At 50.2% G+C, this 18987-nt stretch overlaps 1 protein-coding gene across 2 annotated transcripts in view; it reads right to left on the minus strand.

The window, feature by feature from the left end:
• The window catches only part of MEGF11 (multiple EGF like domains 11), a 310492-nt gene that overhangs the window by 205193 nt on the left and 86312 nt on the right, over nucleotides 1-18987 (minus strand). For both annotated transcript variants that reach the window (XM_029952659.1, XM_029952658.1), the window contains exons 3-4: nucleotides 15571-15672; nucleotides 11263-11363 (exon numbers count right to left, since the gene is read on the minus strand). In XM_029952659.1, the coding sequence (XP_029808519.1) occupies nucleotides 11263-11363; nucleotides 15571-15672 (203 nt within the window). The remainder of the gene's footprint in view (nucleotides 1-11262; nucleotides 11364-15570; nucleotides 15673-18987) is intronic.

Below are 18987 nucleotides of genomic sequence, written 5' to 3' on the forward strand. Positions count from 1 at the left end.
CAGAGCCTAGAGCCTGCTTCTGATTCTGTGTCCTTCTCTCACTCTGCCCCTCCCCCACTCATGCTCTGCCTCTCTCTCTCTGTCTCTCTCTCAAGAATAAACAAAACAGTAAATAAATAAATAAATAAATAAATAAATAAATAAATAAATAAAAGGGTGCTCCCTAGGAGCTTAGAGTCCATTTGTCCATCCATTCATTCATTCATTTATTGAGCACTTACTACATGGCAGGTACTGTTCTAAGAGTAGAGATGTCAGCTAGGTCCTTTATCCCTACTGAGCACATAATCTAGTTGGGGAGACAGAAAATAAAAATACATATGTTCCACATCTCTGTGTCAGGTAACAATAGTGCTGATTAAGAAAACAGGATAAGGGGGTACAGAAAGATGGTGGGGGGAACTGCTATTTCAGATGGGGTGGTCAGGAAAGGCTCTAGTAATGTGACTTTTGAGAAGAGACGGAGTGAAATAAAGGAGACAGCCACATGGCTATCTGGGGGAAGAGCAGTTGGACGGAGGGGACAGCACAAGGGACACACACTGAAGAGCAGGGTGGCCAGCACAGGGGAGGGAGAGCAGGAGGAGAAGGGTCAGGATTAGCTGGGGCCGGGCAGTGTGAACATCAGAGAAGCAGCCAACATGGACCAGAAATCAGAGCTGGCATCCCATAGATGCTGAGGGAATTCAGAAGATGGAAAGTGTGGTCTTTGGGAAGTTTCCGTAGCAAAATAGGGAGTTAGGCTGTGGACAGGTTATCTACTTCATAGGCTTTACCTGGCCCGGGACACTCAGGAAGGGGACTTTACATAAATGCCCAGCTGCTCTGACGCTAATTAGGGCTTCCCCTCAGAGGCTGCCCAGTCCGGATAGCAGAGGTTTAATTACAGCTGCAGCTGGTAATTAAGAAGCAGCGCCTAGATCCTTCCACAGCTGTGTCAGCAAACAGGCCTCTGCTGGCACTCGATGTAGGTGGGGGAGAGGCTCAGCAGGGAACTTTAGGGCCAGGCCAGCAAAATGCAGCCAGCCAGACCCTAGATCCTCTGTGTCCTCTTGACCAAGGTGCTTGAGCATGGCTGTACACAGCTGGCCCATCCCCACACACCTCCTGATGTGTCTTTCCCCACCTTGACTGTCGTCCTTGGTGCCACCCCCAGAGCAATTGCTCTGGCAGCACTGTGAGCATCTCACCGGCTGCTTCCACCCTTCAGAGCCCTCATGAGACTGTCCAGGCTCCTCCATGCGGTGCTAAGGGTCCAGTACCCCTTTCAAGTACCACTTCTCCCATACTTCCTGCGCTCTGGCCATGGAGGCCTGCTGGCAATGCCCTGATCCCGTCTGCTCTTCCCCACCTGTGCTCACACCACCTCTGCCACCAAGCACCCTCCTCACACAAAGAACACAGACAGCAGGGGCACCTGAGTGGCTCAGTGGGTTGAGTGTCCAACTTCAGCTCAGTTCATGATCTCACAGTTCATGAGTTTGAGCCCCGCATCAGGCTCAACTGCTATCGGCACAGAGCCTCTGTTCCCCTCTCTCTGCCCCTGTTCCACTCATGCTCTCTGGCTGTCCCTCCAAGATAAACAAACATAAAACAAGAACACAAACAGCAGTAGCTACCATTCTCTATGTGCCAGGTTCTGCCCTAAATGCTTTCCTTGTGGGAACTCATTTAATCCCTGCTTTAGGCTCTGTGCTGACAGCTCCGAGCCTGAAGCCTGCTTTGGATTCTGCCTCCTCCTCTCTCTCTGCACCTCCCTCACTTGTGCTCACTCTCTCTCTCTCAAAAAAAAATAAACATTAAAAAAATTAAAAATAAATAAAAATAATAAGACCCATGCTCTGTCTTAACCATTGCCCATCTCTGGCCTCTGGGCAAGTTCCCACTCATCTTTGAGACTCTGCTCAAAACTAACTTCCTTCAAGGAGTCTTTTTGGATCTCCCTTTCCCCTACTATCCCCCAGAGTTATGGCTGCTTCTCCCAGAAAGGTCTCTCGGTGCTGGGGGGTCTGAGTCTATTTCATTCACCCACTCTCTTCCTCACTCATTCAGTAATTTTCCAGCACTAAGCACCAGACACTGTGCCTGGCCCTAGGACTAACCCATGCAGAAGACATGGTCCTTCTGCTTCAGGAACTCACTTTTGAGTGGGACAGACATGCAAGACAGCATCACAACCAGTGAGACAGAGTGACAGGTGGCCCTTTTGAGTAAAGTTGGAGGAATCTAAAATAGGTGTTAACATGAGAGGTGTCCAGAGAACCCAGTGGGCCTTGGTGCCCTACCATGAATTCACTTGTCCAACAATTCTTTATGAGGGCCTGAAAAGCACTAAGGAGTGAACAAGAGCAAATGTTCTGTTTGCTCATTGTATGTGAATTGCAGTGTTAAGCATCAGTATCTTAGGAGTTTCGTTAATGTGAATCATCACCTGGCGCTCAGCTATTCTAGGCAACCTAAATCAATGTTCTAAGCCCACAAGACTAGGGATGAGACCGTGGCGGCTGCACCTTCTTTGGCCACTCAGTGAGGATGTGTTGGGGCAGCTTAACAGCCATTACTGCCCCCCACACTCCTCCTTCGGTTTCCTTATCTACTTATTCAAAGAGTGCTTATCATGCTATGTTGGAAATTTTTTAAGTGTATATAGTTCCCACTAGACTGTATGCTTCTTATTCATCTCTCTATCCCCAGGACTCCACGCTGCCTTCAAGGCACAGATGGGTAATAAAGGTTCATGGGTGGATGGACAGATGGAAGAATGGATGTTGCTCTAGGCAGCAAAACTCAGCCCCAGGTGCTGGTGGCTCAGGGGAGCAGCATCAGCACTGTTTCTGCTGCTGGCCGCAGGCTGCATTCCTGGGGGAGTCTCCTAGAACGTCAGCAGGGAATTATTTTACCTTGTAGCTATGTGGAGAGGCTTTTGGACAGGACACACAGCTCTGTATACACGGGTGTACACACACACACACACACACACACACACTTTGATCCTGGCACCTATGGGGACCCACCTTAGCAAAATTTTGACATCAAATCAGTTTTTCTTCTGTCTCTTCTCTTCCTACAAACCTTTTCACCTGCCCTCTTGCTGACACCACTCTCTCTTGTGGCCACAGGTCCCTCCAACCAAGAGGAAACCCTCTGCAGAATGGGAAGCCTAGGACAGGAAGTTGCCCAGATCTCAATCCCTATGCCACACTTATCCACTGGACCACACACTCGGCCTGCCTGGCATCAGTGTCCTCTGGTGTGCAAGGGCCGTGGTAACACTGCTCCAGTCTGTGAGGAGCGAGGGATACGCCATACGGGAGAGTGAAGGGTAAACTGCCAGGCATTCCACTGTTTTATTATTGTTGTTGGAAGGTAGCAGCCAGTCCCTGCAAGCACTGAACTAAATGTCAATGGGGCTGGTTATAAAGCCCCCGAACCCTCCGCTCACTATAAAACAGAAGCAGTTCCAGTGACATTGAGGAAGTGCTGCTTCCTGCTACAAAGATGCCCCCAAAATATAATTCAAAACAAAAAAAAAAAAGATATCTGAGCTCTAATGAGAGAAAGGTAAACCCCTAAGTATAAGAAAAAGCAGGGAGTTTACAGGAGGGACAAAAGGGCAGATACTGAAGCTAAGGTAGCCCAGGGAGCATGAGACCTCACTAGCCAATGCCCCAAGCCCCCAGTCCCGGCTAGGAGCCTGGGGTTTAACACCCACACAGGGGCAGATGACCTTGGGACTTGCCAGCTCTCTGTAGGGGAAACTTGAAAATACTGCCCCCTGCCCCCAGCCACGTGAAAAATAAATTCCAGATGAGTAAAAAGTCTTCCACAAGAAACAAAAAAACCAGGGTGGGGGGATGGAATGTGACTGTTTAGTGGGTCCAAGGTCTCCTTCAGGGGTGATGAAAGTGTTTTAGAACTAGAGGAGGTGACAGATGCAGAACATTGCCAGTGCACTAAATGCCACTGAAGTGTTCACTTCAAAATGGTCAATGCTGTATTAGGTGAATTTCACATTTTTAAAAAAGGATAAAGCAAAAAAACAAAAACCCTAAGCCTTTGTCACAGTTCCAGCCCCAGCATGGAATCCCAAACCAAGCTATCAACGCAGAGACTGGTCGTGAGCCAGTGAAAACCACTCGAGGGGCACCTGGAAAGCTCAGTAGGTTAAGTGGCTGACTTCTGCTCAGGTCATGATCTCGCGATTCGTGAGTTAGAGCCCCGCTTTGGGCTCTAGGCTGACAGCTTGGAGCCTGAAGCCTGCTTCAGATTCTGTGTCTCCCTCTCTCTCTGCCCTCCCCTGCTCATGCTCTGTCTCTTTGTCTCTCAAAAATAAATAAATGTTGAAAAAAATTTTAAAGAAAAGAAAACCACTCATGTGCCTAATAAGAAAACAGAGAACTCATGTGTGGGGCCTATTCACACCCCAGGGCATGAGGAGAAGGAAAAAAGCTCAAGAGTTCACAGCGAAAAAGGAAAACAACAACAACAACAACAACAACAACAACAACAAGAAAAAATAAATTACAACTTATATGGGGAAACAATCGATCACAAGGGAGAAGCAGCAAGCTCCACAAACAGGAGAATGGATATTCTAGAAACCTGAGCTAACCAGACTCAAGATGGAACTATCTTGACTACAGAATAGCTCAAGATAGAACCATCTGAAAGAGACTATAAATATGTTTCAAATAGCTAAAGCAAAGGATTAAAATTCATAATGAAGGAACAGGACAAGGGCACCTGGGTGGCTTAGTCGGTTGAGCCTCTGACTTCAGCTCAGATCATGATCTCATGATTTATGAGTTTGAGACCCACATGGGGCTCACTGCTGTCAGCACAGAGACTGCTTTGGATCCTCTGTCCTCCTCTCTCTGCCCCTCCCCTGCTCGCTCGCTCTCAAAAATAAGAACATTAAAAAAAAAAAAAAGAACAGGACACTAAAGAAAAAAAAGCAAACCTGCAGATCTGAAGAAGGATCAACAGCTGTTGAAATCGAGACCTCAACAGACAGGTTAATTAGCAGAGCTAAAGGATTTGAAAAATGGATCCGAGGAAAATTTAAGAGACAGGATGGTGAAATAAGGAGATGAAAAAAGAGAGCCTAGGAGAGGAAGTAGAATGCGTATCCAACATTTTGGCCCTTCAACAGGGGAAAACTGAGAGAATGAAAGACAGAAGATATTTGAAAAGACATGGCTGAGAACTTTCCAGAACAGATAAAGGACGTGAATCCTTAGCTTGAAGGGGATGTATACCACTGAGGAGCAAACAGTGTGAACAAAAACAACTCCACACCCACACAGGCGATAGCAAAACCGCAGAGCACACAATGACCACGTCCAGAACACGACAGAAAAACATCCTCAAACCCTGCGGGTAGATCACTGAGAACCTAGAATTTCACAGGCAGCTAAAGCACCACTCAGGAGTGAGGATAAAATAAAGGCGTTTTCAGACAAGTAAAGCGTACGAGAGGGGATCACTCATGGACCCTCCCAGGAAAAACCCCTCAACACAGATGGCCCTTCAAGAAGAATGAGGCCTAATCTAGAAAGGAGTGAGACACAAGGAGAAATCAAGTGCAAGGAAGTCAGTAAACAGGAGCTGAATTTACAGTTAAATAACAACCCGCTGCAAAAACAACTGCGATAATAAGACAGGGGTTCTTAAATCCCCAAAAACGGTGTGAGGAGTTTGCTGGAGTTAAATCTTAAGCACAGCGCCAGGCGCCCTCAGTGCAGCCAGTGTCCCAGACCCGCAGCTCCTGCCTCCCGCTTAGCCATCCAAGGACAGCTGACAGCGCATACTGACCCCACTGAGCCAGCAGTCTCTCTTCCCAGTGGCTTAGCAATACCCGCCCCCACCCCTCCTGCACCCCTCCTGCACCACCAAGCAAGGTGGGAGTAGGGAGGGCTGCTGGTGTAGGGCCTGTCAGCCACTTACCTGGAGCTAATTCCTCTACTTCTTGATTAAGATGAAACCCACACTGGAGGGAGGTTGGTTCTGGAATTCCAAGCATCCAGTGAAAGGGCAAGATGACACCACTCAGGAAGTCTGGGGGCATTACCTCCTCCAGGAAATGGAAAAAGGGGAGGGAGAGGTGGGGCAGACCAATTCCCCCTCTATGCTGGCTACTTTGAAGCCTGCACTCTCCTCTTGCCCATTAAGAGAGGCCCTGAATGCCGACTGGATGCACCTGTTAAGCAACCTGCTCTACAACCAGCCTCGCAGCAGGTAGACTGTGGATTGCAAAGTGTGGTTCCCGAGGCAGCAGCGTGAGCCTCACCTGGGAACTTGTCAGAAAAGCACATTCTCTAGCCGCCCACCCCCCACTCCAATCTTCTGAATCTGATCCTGAGGCTGGGGGCTCAATAAGTCTGTATTAGAACAGGTCTTCCAGGTGATTCTTACATTAGGTTATCAGGTGCTCGGGAATAGGTTCGAGTGAATTGTGATGACCACAGCACCTGTGAGGTGAGACGCATTAATGCTGCTCACTAAATGTCTCTGGCCCGCCAGAGCCCTCTTCTCTCTGCCATGGCAACCAGCAGCACTGCAAAGTTCCTGCTCCAGCAGCCTGGGTCCTGGGGTGAGGCTGATGGGGAGCGGGCCCCAGTCTGCCAACAATGGGCATGTAAAATGAGCAATAAATAAAAGTCTATTGTTTTAAGCCACTGGGATTGTGGTGTTTGTTACTGCATCATAACCAAGCCCATCCAGTCCGATACAACATAACATTTTCAAAGAGCAGAGTTTCCCAAACCGTCTCAGCCTCCACCCCCTAAGTGGCAGAATCAGCCCTATCTGTGAAGCAAAGGTGCCGACCAGCCTCTCTCACAAGAAAGGAGAAAGAGAGATGTGCCATTTGTGTCCAATGATCCTCAGGAAATATAGGACTCAGCTATATCTGGAGCTAAGGGAGGGGGTGGGCAGTCCTGGTGCAGATGGTTCTAGAAGGACTGCCAAGGGCTCTGGGATATGGATGGCAGTTCTGGGGCAGAGGAAGTGGTACAAAGAAGAGAAAAATAGTGCCATTTTTCTGCATGTATCAAGCTCTATGTGTGTATCAAGTTCTATGTATTTCGGGACCCGTTCCCCACAGTTTCATCTTTACTCTTTCCACTCATCCCACAGGGATGATCCATTTTATGTCATGGTGGGTCTGGAGAGGCAAAGGAACTTGCCCAAGATTGCACAGCTAGTTGGTGGCACAGTCAGACAAGGCTTTTACTCCTGGGCCAGCGTCCTCCTACTATCTGCTGAGAAACGAGCTCCAAGAAGTTGGTTTTGGAGGGAGGCTGATGCCCTCCTCCCCCTACCCAGAGCTTGGGTTATATTCTTGTGCCTAAGTCCTGAGGCATCAGAAAGGTTCTCACCAGGTTCTGGTGAACTTGGAGTTTCTCTGGTCCCCAAGGGGTACAGAAGGAGAACTGGAGAGGGAGGGGCCACAGGGCACGGACTCCTGAATGCTTTGGGGTTTGCAAGCTTCTCATTTGGCACCCGGCACCCTGGGCACAATCCCTCACCTGCCAGCTACCATTTTTCCCTCATGCAAGTTCCTGCCCCTGGGGTCTCCACTCGCTCCTGGACAGCTGGCAAAGCCTGTGTGAGGGGTGCTGGTCCCCCTCCTTTCTTCCCATTGCAATAGGCAGGAATGAGAGAATGCTAGTAATGGTTGACACTCACCTGTTTATAGTCTCAACCCTCCCTCTGCCTCCCCCTGCCCCTAAAATTCATATGTTGAAGTCCTAATTCCCAATTCTTCAGAATGTGACCTTATGTAAAGATAGGGTCTAACAGAGGTAATCAAGTTAAAATGAAGTCATTAGGGAGGGCTCTAATCCAATCTGACTGGTGTCCTTACAAAAAGGGGAAACCTAGAGAGACACAGAGAGAGAGAGAGAAGGCTGTGAAAAGAATGGATTTACCGCATGAGCCAGGGAGCTGCCAGAAGCAAGGAGAGGGGCCTGGAACAGCTCTCTGGTCATAGCCCTCAGAAGGAAGCAAGCCTGATGACATCCTGATTTGGACTTCTAGCCTCCAGAGGCGTGGAACGACACACTCCTGGTGTTGAAGCCCGCCGGGCAGTGCCACCCTAGCCCCTTCCCCAGCCCAGCCCAGATCTGCCTCTCCCCTCCCCCGACCCCTGCTGTGGTCTCAGGCCTCCACATCTTTGCTGACTGGGTCCCCTCTCTCCCATCCACACCCAAAGATACCATTCCATCCAGCCCAAACCTTCACGAAGCCCCAAGTGATAGCAGGTCACAGCGTGGTCTCCTGCCTGGTGTGTCTGGTCTGTGTGTTCCTTCACACATTCTTCTCTGCCTGTTGTCCACAGACTTTTCTGCACATGACCTGGCCTTCCCAACAAGACCATAGATTCCATGAGGGCAGGAGCCACGTCTCTTATATCCCAAGGCAAGCACTGTGGGTAGGCCACAATAGGTGCCTAATAAATGCTGGGTTGAATACCTTTCAAGGGCTTCTCCCTTCACTTTTCTGTCAAGAGCTGATTTCTCATTAATTCCCACTAAGTGGGCATGGCTGAAGGAGACAGTCTCTCCATTTCCCTTCGCTCTACTTTGCAAAGATGCTCATTGAAGCATCTGAAACTCTGGGGGCATGTATCTGTGGACCAGATCCTTTCCTTCCACTATGGCTGCAAGCACCTCGAGGTAGCAACCGTCTCTCGTGTGTGCCCAGGTGTGCAGGAAACAAGCCAACAAGCAACAGTGGAAATCGAACGGATAAACATGAACACATGACAGAAATGATTTACCAGGGGTTCAAAGATTCTGCGAGGGGATCTGAGGGATCCGTGAAGCCACTGAAACTGTGCAAAGGGTTGTGTGTGTGCACATAGGTTTATATATGTCATGTGCATCCTCCCAGGGAGAGGCTCCATGGAGGTCTGGGAAATTAAAACAAAAGCCAAGAGTGAAAAAATGTTAAGACCCAAAGCGATGGAGTAAAGGAGCTGACATTTTTTTAAGCCCCTACCCTGTGTCTGCTGGGGGAGGTATTACTATCCCCATTTTACATGAGTGGAAACTAAGGGTCCAAGAGGTAACATCTTGCCTAGGCTCATGGAGGGAGAAGCAGCCCATCCAAGAGGCTCATGGCAGCTTCCAAAGCCAGACAGCTTAGGTTCAAATCCCAGTTCTACCACTTTCTGGCTATACGATCCTGGTCAAGTTGCTTACTCATTCTGTGACTCAGTTTCTCCATCTATAAAATAGGAGAAATAAGAGTACCTACTTCAGAGGGCTCTTGTGAACAGCTGATCCATTAATGTACATTCAGAACCTGGGGAGGGGGGAGGTAGAGGGGAGGTGCTCTGCAGATAAGGAGGAGCATAAAGAGGAAGAAGCTGGGAGGGACAGAGCTGAGACTCAAACCTAGGCCTATGTGACTCTTGCCCCTCTGGGTCGGCACCACCAGTACCCCATCTCACTGCTGAAACTCTCCTGTCCCCCTTCAATCCTAATACTGGCTTTTCTCACTGGCTTCCTGGAGGTGGACTGGCCTGTGGCCACCAGCTTGTCAGTCAGTACCTGGCTGTTACATAAGGAGTAGGTAGGAGGTGACCAGCAGCCCTTCCCAGTCAGCAAGACCAGGCTTGTGCAATCAGGACACTTAGTGTTTCTGCCCTGCTCTTCATTTTCCAAGAGCTTTACCAACATCCGCTAATGGAAATTAGAAAGGAAATGCACTCATCCATTCCCGGAGCCCGGTGCTGACATCTGAATTCCCTTTATCATTTCCCTGAGTCCGTCCTTGTGCCCTGAGCCCCAAAAGGCAGCTCACATCCATTCTGCTTAGGCTTTATGAGTCCTGTGTCACCCCCCATGCCTGGTTCTCACTCTCCTCCAGGCAGACAGACCAGCAGCAAAGCCTTGGTCTTAATCTCACTTCTACACCCAGGTCCCCATAGGAACACCATCCCAGATGAGCTGCCAGCCAAGGCCATGTCCCAGCCTGGTCCTCTGCCCTTCTCCTGAGAAACAGCCTTTTAGGGATTGCTTTGGGTATCTTTGTATTTTTCCTGCAAAACCATCACCACTGAATGTTTTTGTGGGAGCATTTTTCATTCATTCCTGTAATGCAATTAGAATCGAGTTTCTCCAGCAAGAGGGGATATGTAATGTCAGTAGGGGAAAATTGTCATTTTGTTTCCAACACCAACACGCCCACCCTGCTCAAACTGGCTCTCTGTTGCTGGCTCACTCTGCCCACCCAAAGGGCAAGGAGAATGCTAACAAGGAACATCACTCTCCAAATGAAGAAGCAGAAGTTTTGGGGGTGGATTCCCCTCTGTCACTGATGGGGGGACTCCCAGTTTCTCTGATACTCTCTCACAGTGGCAGCCCTCTACTTCCCACAGGAGAGCCCCATCCTGGCCCCACTGCACCTGTCAGAGGTGGTGGGCAAGAGTCCATTAGACTCTAACAGGGACCTCATTCTTCCTGAGAGGTTAAAGGATTTGCCCAAAGCTCGGTAAGCTGGGACCAGAACCCAGATCTGCAGGTCCCTGGGTATCTCCCACAGCACAGAAATGCTCCCCCAACCCCCACCCAGTGGGCCTGAAGCTGCCAGAAACTCAGCCCTTGTCTCTCTGGGGACACCAAGAGCCACTGAGCCACTGCAGACAAACAGGGAAGAGGTTATATGTGTCTTGCATGCACCCCCCGGCCCTTGTCTTCAGTGTCCCCAATCCTTTTTGGAAACCCTCCCACTTCCTAGAACCAGCCCCTGTGCATCTGTCTTACTCTTGCTACTCTCCTTCTAGGTACTATGGTCTTGCTATCCAATGATCCAGCCTGCCTTCCTTAGTCCTTTCCAATCTCCATCCATCCATCCATCCATCTACTCATTCATCTCGCCACCCATTGTTCCATTCAAGTCTCCTTCCATCCAACAAAGCCACCTGGAGTCCTTTGGATCTGTGCCAGGCACTCAGTCCTTCTTCCCCACTGCTCCTCAGAGCACCCTCTCCCAAAGCATCCACTTCCCTCCCGACCCCACCAAAGCCTGGAACTGACCAGCTTCTAGTGATCCCATGGGATCCATGTGTTCACATGGGATCCCACGCTAGTGCATTTGTACCAGGCCCAGGATCCCCTCAGAGCCAGCAGCAGGCAGGGACTTCCGGGGCCCTCCAGGCAGCTGAGGCCTGCTGCCCCAGGCCTGGCTGACAGCCCTTCCTCCCTTCTCCGTTGTCTCTCCTTGCCTCCCAACCCCAGTAAGGCCCCTACGTACGTATGCAGAAGTCTCCATTCTCGTAGTAGCCAGGGCAGCACTGGGACCTGCGCCGGTACATGGTCCGGAGGCCACGCCGATACGCTGTCTTATAACTGATCCTAAGGCACAAGGGAGAAAGCCACTTGAAAGTATTGAAAATCAATCACTCCCGTTAGAATGATATTTGTGTTAAGCTATATTGAGGATGCCATTCAATAATTACTTTAAAATGCATGGCGGCTTCAAATATGAAGAACACAATAAAGAAAAATCGATGCCTGCATCTGGGCCGTTGTGCTGCAGAATCCATTACTGACATGGTGTTTGCTACACCTGCTGACTTTCCCAGGTCTCTTCAGCATGATATCAAAGGGTTTCAGAAGATACTTTCTGGGGTGCTTGTGGAAGGTGACTTGGGAGGCCTTTCCAGGGGAGCTCATGGGGTGACCCGGACCAGAGGTGTGGGCTCTGAGCGTGTTGCTCCCCACAAGCAGACTACTTGCAGCTTCCTGGGAATTGGTCCACCCACCTGGAGATCTGAAACCGGGTCAGCAAAGGGCCCCCTGAGACTGACTCAGTCCCAGAAAGTGGACTAACCTTCCTCGCCCCAAAAATCACAGGTCCTGGGCCCTGGGAAGGTTCAGAACTGAAACTAACGCCCAGAGAGTAGGAACTCCAGACTGGAGGTCAGAGACCTGCATTCCGGTTCTCCGGCTGACACGGGTTGGCGCTGCATCTTGTGCCACAGAGATTTATAGGCGAAATCTCATTCCATTCTCTACCTGAGGCAGGTAGCATTACTATGTCACCTTTATTTTATTTCCTTTTTTAGAGTTTTTATTCTTGTTTTATGTATCCCCTTTCTATTTTATGGATGTGAAAACTGGTATTCAAAGAAGTTAATGACTCACTCAAGGTCACACAGTGCATCAGTTTCAGAGCCAAGATTTGAATCCAAGTCAGTCTAATTTCAATGCCACTAAGCTTCACCTATTGCCCTGTGCCAGTTCCCACAGGGTGGCTGGCTGGCCAAATGGGATGGCCAGAGTAAAGGAGGAAAACTAGGTAAATGGATGGTGAGTAGACGGAGTCCTTGGGAGGAAGTCAAAATGGGAAATGGGGTACTGATAGGCAAAGCCCCTTCCTCACACATGGGGTCAAAGTGGAAGAGACTGGAATGGCCATTAAAGTCCACAAAGAGGAAGTAACTCCCCAAGGTCATGACCTGTGGCTAGGCCTCAACCCCAAGTCCTCAGGCCTTGAAGCCAGAGCCCCTTCACTTCCCCCACCAACACCCCAGGGGAGCCTTCGCTGTGGACTGCCCCCCTCAGTGGGCAGAGCAGCTGGGCCTCAACATGGGAGACGCCTACAGCCTGCTTTCCATGGGGAGTCAGGCCAACATAGGAGGGGAGTCCCATAGCAGAGGCTGGGCCAGCCCTCCCAGTTCTTAAAGCTCTCGCTTTATGACAAATGACAGTACAGGGCTCCGGGGAAATCTATGATATTTGGGCATGTCGTAAACTAAGGTCATTCTACTTTGTCAAAATCCCATAATGGCAAGGAAGCCAGCCTCCCAGTGAGGTTGCTTCCCCGGCACAGGAAGGCAGCTCCCAGCAATTTCAGGGGTGGTGTAGGCCTCTCAGATAAAGAACAAGCTAGGGTTGGCTCAGAGTTCATCCAACCCGGTCTCTGTACCTCACGGGCTTATCCCTCAGCCCTTCCAGTGACAGGGGGAGGGGGGAGGGTGGTCTTGGCACCATGAGAACCTCCCGGGAGAGAGATGTCCCCCATGGCTTCTGGCTTTCCCATCCTTGCTGGCTCCCAATGCCGGGCTGGGAAGCAGGAGAGGGAAGGGGCCAGGGGCCAGGCTGTCGGGAGGAGGGTGCTACGTTGAAACAGACCATTCCACACTGAAGCAGACTGATGGTGCAGCTGTCAGCATGCGCACTCCGGGTCATCAGGAAAGCAGCAAGGCGACTCAATAATTTAGCAAAATAATTCATGTTCCAGGAATGCAGCCTGTTTTAATAAGCAGCAACTCACTCACCTTCCCCCCCAGCGCTGATGGATGGCAGCCCCGGCCTCCAAGAACCCAACAAAACCACACCTCAGAGCAAACTTGGCTCTGGCACAGGGCCTGACAGGGCTCACAGAGGGAGCGGGGCTTCTATTTCTGCCTCCACCTTTGACTGGGGCCACATGCGGCTACCTTGGCATAGCTGAGCAAGTTGGAGGAGGTATTGGGTCCTACCTCCTCATTTCACAGTCAAGGGCTAGGGCAAGGAGATGCAATCATGGCTGACTAGCTCCTATTGGGCTGACTTTCCTGCCAACAACTATAAAATCTGGGGAAAATATAAAAAACCACTACCAGAAGGCACTAGAGAGAGAACAAAAGTGGATACTGAAGGGAAATACACACTTGGGAAAAAGGAAATGATACTGGGCAAGGTGAGCCCAAGTTCAGGAGCCAGTCAATAAGCACTCCAGGTGGCTAAAATTCAGATAAAAGCACACAGCCTTCCTGGTTTGAAGCACCACAAGATAAGTCTGGGATGGATCCAGCAATTTGAAAGTGCAAAGTGACACTCCACCCAGAAAAAGAACAGCAAAGAGGAAGCCCCATGTGCATTCTAAAAATCTCTGCCCAAACTCCTGGCCCCTAAATTATGTGTGTGGAGGGCAGGTCCCATACAGTCCTGCTAAGACTAAAAACATTGAACTTTCAGAATTTGGAAATGGAATGTAGCCAGGTTAACTGATAGCAAAAACAAACAAACAACAACAAATCAATACTCTTGGGAGGAACATAATGGAACTCAGTCTCTACAGTCTCTGCTATTTATAATGCCCAGAATATAATTCAAAATGACTAGACATAGAAGAAACTGGAGGGACACCTGGGTGGCTTAGTCGGTTAAGCGTCTGACTATTGGTTTTGGCTCAGGTCATGAACTTATGGTTGAGAGACAGAGCCCCATGCCTAGCATGGAGCCTGCTTAAGATTCATCTCTCTCTCTCTCTCTCTCTCTCTCTCTCTCTCTCTTTCTCTCTCTCTCTCTCCCTCCCCCCCTCCTTCTCCCCGTTCCCTGCTCGCACATGCTCACTACCTCTCACTCCCTCTCCTTCAAGACAAAAGAAGAAACCAGAAAATATCACCTATATAAAAGAAAAGACAACCCATGAAGACCAACCCTGAAGTACCCCAGATGTTGGAAATAGCCAATACGGGTTTTAAAGCAGCTATTGTGTCTACACTCAGACATGAAAACCAGGACTTTGGCTTTTTGGCATAGAGCAAGTTTCCCTAGCCACATCGCAACCCACCATGATTTAGGCAGAAACCACAAAGGGGGACTAGGCCTGGAAGTAGGAAGCAAAAGGGATCTGGAACCAACACGGATGCTCAGCAACGAGGAAAGAAACCTAAGGGGTGGCCTCCCCCCATCCGCTTGCTTGCCCTCAGATAACAGTGCCACCGTGCCCAGATCTAATAGCTCACTTTTCTCCATCTTCCCCTGTACTTTTCAAAGCATTTTCATCTCTGACCTCACTGAACCCTGTGAGTGGGCAGTGCAAAGATCACTGTATGTTTGATGAGTACAATGGGAATCCTAAAATAAAGCAACTTGCACAGGGTCATCCAACAAAACGTGTTCTCTCTTCCTTCCTCTCCTCTCTCCCCCAGCAACTCAAGAGAATGGTGTGATCTGCAGGGAGGTGGGGGTGGAGGGTGCAGACAAGGGAGCAGAGCCACATGTGCAATCATTTAGACTGAGTATCTCCCGTGGGCAGCCTGGCCAAGGTGCCACCGGGGTGCCAAGTCCTGTCCTGTGCTCAGTTTTCCAAACCAGATGCCCTGGCACTGCGCTACACCTGCTCTGAGGTTGCATTTCCCCTTGAAGCTGACCCTGAGGCAAAGATTCAAGGACAGGCAGTTTATCAGGGAGGTAATCTAAGGAAGCCCTGGGAGAGGAAAGGGGGAAAGAGACAGGGTAGAAAAGGCAGCCGATTCAGGGTGTGCTGGGGTGTGTGTAGAGTACTCCTCAAAGTTTCCCTTCTACCCTAACAGTGAGGGAGCTGGGGGATTTATTCACCAACTCCCCATCTCTCATTGGGTGAAGGATGCTCCCAAGGGCAGGAATTCTCTAGCACTTCTGACCTACCCTGCCCATAAGCTTCTCCAGCCAGATAGAAGCCCTCAGCAGAGCCTCTCGGATGGCAGTACCTTGCTATGGCTGCTACAGGGGCCTCCTACGACCGGACACAAAACCAACACTCTAAGGACCCAACCCCCCACCCCTACCCCCTGAGAGAGGTACTTACCGGTGCCTGGTGCACTTGAACCAGCTGAGGATGTCTGTGCACCGGGTATAGTAGATCTGGTCGAAAGGGTGTGCGTAGGACTCCTGGACGGTCACGGCATAGCTGAAAGCCAGAAAGGTGGTGGAAGCTATGGTCAGCACTTGAGAGGCTGGCGTCTCCTTCCCGAGGGGAGCCAGGTCTGCAGCCACATGTCCAGGGGCTCCAACCTCCCCTCACCCCGCTATCCTCCTCCCGCCTGCATGCTCTCAGCAATCAAACCTCCTTGACCCCAGGTTGGATCCAAGACATGTCCCTTATTGCTCTCTGGCCCTGCTCATTTTCTGAAATTCTAGTTCATTCATCAGAGAATGAATGAAGGAGAGTTTAGGTTTATTCTATGTGGCTCTGGAAGACAGAGCCAACAAGTTTTAAAATACTTTGTTTGGGGGCACCTGGGTGGCTCAGTCAGCTGAGCCTCTGACTTCAGCTCAGATCATGATCTCACATTCATGGGTTCAAGCCCCACACTGGGCTCTGTGCTGACAGCTAGCTCAGAGCCTGGAGCCTGCTTCCGATACTGTGTCTCCCTCTCTCTTTGCCCCTTCCCCACTCATGCTCTGTCTCTATCTCAAAACTAAATAAAACATTAAAAAAGAAATTAAAAAATACTTTGTTTGGGTCTTTATGGTTTTCAAAGCATATCCACAGAGGGTGATCCTTGTAGCAAAATGGTCCCATTTCACAGCTGAAAAAACTAAGGCTCAGAGAGAGGCAGGTTGCCCAGGTCATACACCTAGTACGGATTACTGCCAATAATCCTTAAAGGCCCTGTGTTAAGTCTTTGAATCCATTTGAATCTTCACAATCTTCTAAGACAGGTGGCAGTGCTACCCTTGTTTTACACACAGGGACAATGAACATCAGCGAGACCAAGTGACTTCCCCAAATTTACTTACCTTCTGCTCTCTTGTCTTCAGTATAGCTGGGGGAGCATCAAAGACATGCCCCAGGTCCCCTAATCAACATAGTATCTCATTATCCTGCCTGTTAGCTGTAAACCCGAACAGTGGGTGGAAGTCCCCGGGTGAGGGGCAGAGATCTCAGCCTGACCCATATGCCTTTCTACCTGCCCGCCCTGGACGGGAGTTGTAGAAAAAGGCGGTCAAGCCAGGATGCTGAGGGGAAGATTCACGCTTGCGGTGCAGGCCGGAAGAGGCCCCCAGCTGAGACTTCAGGAATTCATTTTTATGTAGGTTGGTACTGCTCACTGTTTCCCCCCAGACGGCTCACTGACCTGGGCCAGATGGCTAGATCCAGGCTATAAAAGCCCGTCTGCTTTGCCTAAGGAACTGTTGGTTTGCTTGCAAGGGGGTTGAGCAGGCCAGCTCCCCAACTGGGTCCACAGCAGGCTCTCTGATGCCCAAAAGGTCAAAGATCTAGAATTCAGAGAGCAGGCCCAGGAGCAGTCAGCAAGGCAAGGAACCCAGGGTGCTGGGAAATTCTCTGGTTCTTTGAAGCACTGAGGATGTGGGGAGGGCCCTCGATGACCTTCTGTCAGCCAGCACAACAGAGGTTTGAGTCAGAGGCACACGTCTGCGCAGACATGGGCCAAGCCCTATTTCATCTCCAGGCTTGGGGAAACTGAGGCTGCGCAGCACCCACACCCCCAGCTTCCCACAGGCCCCCCAACTCTGAAATTCCATGATCTTATGCTGCCACATGGCTACTGACTACCTCACTTAGGGCAGGAGAATGACTGCCTAAGAGTACAGGGGCTCTGAGTCACCATTGACACCTGTCACTTGTTAGCAGCATGTTATTTAACTCCTGGAAGCCTCCATTTCCTCACCTGTAAATCCATGACAAATATTGCCAAGGACTTCATGCAGTTATTGTGAGGATTAAGAAAGGCAGTAAGAATATCCATCTCTCAGAGTGCTGGGAAGATAACATAAGATATAACACGTGTAGAATTCTCAACGCAAGATAATACATGTAAAAATTTTAATGGGTGCACCGTAAGTGTCCAATAGACGCTGGCCACCATTGTTATATGACCGTGATGGTTCACCTCCTGCACCAGGCACTGAGGTGTTCCCTCCCTGACTGGTTGGGGAGATAGGGAGCAAGACCACACAAAAAATGGGCTCCCCACCTTTGTTAGGTGCTCAGGGGGTTCAGGCACCCCTTCTAGTCCTGAAAGAGACCGTGGGTACTCATTGAGAAGGCATCAGCCTGACAGAGGGGTGAGGAGAGTATCACGGGGGGTGGGGCGGGAGGAAGATGGTCCCAGCTCTGCAGGGGGTCCCCTGGGCAGAGCAAGTCTGGCAATGAGACCTTGAATCAACTCCAAGTCTCTGGGGCGAAGTGTGTGCTCCTGGTTTCACGGCTGGACGGTTTAACATGCTCGTTTGCCAACATGCTAATGAGGGACCAGATTAATCTTGTAGAGCTGGGCTTTACTGGCCAAGGGAGGTCTTTCCACTGGGTTTTATGGTGGAGGGGCATAATTAACAAGGAACCCCGCCAGACGCATGAATCCAGCTGAGAAATGCTCCTTAAGCAGTCTCTGGGGACCAGGGCGTGTTTCTGGAACGATGCAGACTAAATCTGTGCATAGGTAATTGACAGGAGCTCAGGTGGGCAAGCCAAGACGAAGGAGGCACCCAGTGTCAGGGGGGCATCATGTGCGAGGCCCCCTCCTCCGCAAGGGGTGGAGAAGCACCAGGGGCCCCCAGGCCTCACTTTAGCCATAGGGTCGGTCTTTTTCCTCCTGTCAGATGATCACCTCTGCTGATAGCCCGATCAGCCGGAAATGCCGGCTCAAAGCAGAGTATTTTCATATTCCCAGTTTACTGATGTCGGGAAGGTTTAGGAAAATAGAGAATGTGGTTTCAGTGTGAACTGATCTGCAGTTGGAACTCATAAGAGGGAAGTGAGGATAGGCCCTGCCATCAGGGAAGGCTCCCTGGAGGAGAGGGCCTAGTTAGAGGAGCTGGGGAAGGCAGAGAAAGGCAGACAGGAGGAGGTAGTCTGGAGGTGATCGGCAGGAAGCAGTCATGTCTCAGCCGGAACAGGCGGATGGTAGGGGGCTATTGAGCCTGGGATCTGCCAGCCAGGGAGACTAGCATGAAGCTTCACCTGCCAGCAATCTCACCCTCTGGGAAATAAAGGTTTAGACCAGAAGGACAAGGAGCCTGAGTAACCTCAGAGTCATGTGGAAGGCTTATGGAAAATGCATATTCCTAGGCTCTACCCCAGATCTGTAGAATCAGAGTCTCCAGGGCGAGCACCAGGACATTGCTTTTCATCCACACCTCCAGGGAGCCTGATGGGCTTTAAAGTCTGTGAGAACCAGTTTCTGCAAAGCCAGAGGTGTCACCAAGAAAAGACATCCATTGACTTTTGCAGTCCTGAAAGCCTTCTCCTGAAATGGGC

The sequence above is a fragment of the Suricata suricatta genome, chromosome 9 (genome assembly GCF_006229205.1).
Source record: "Suricata suricatta isolate VVHF042 chromosome 9, meerkat_22Aug2017_6uvM2_HiC, whole genome shotgun sequence".
Lineage (NCBI taxonomy): Eukaryota > Metazoa > Chordata > Mammalia > Carnivora > Herpestidae > Suricata > Suricata suricatta.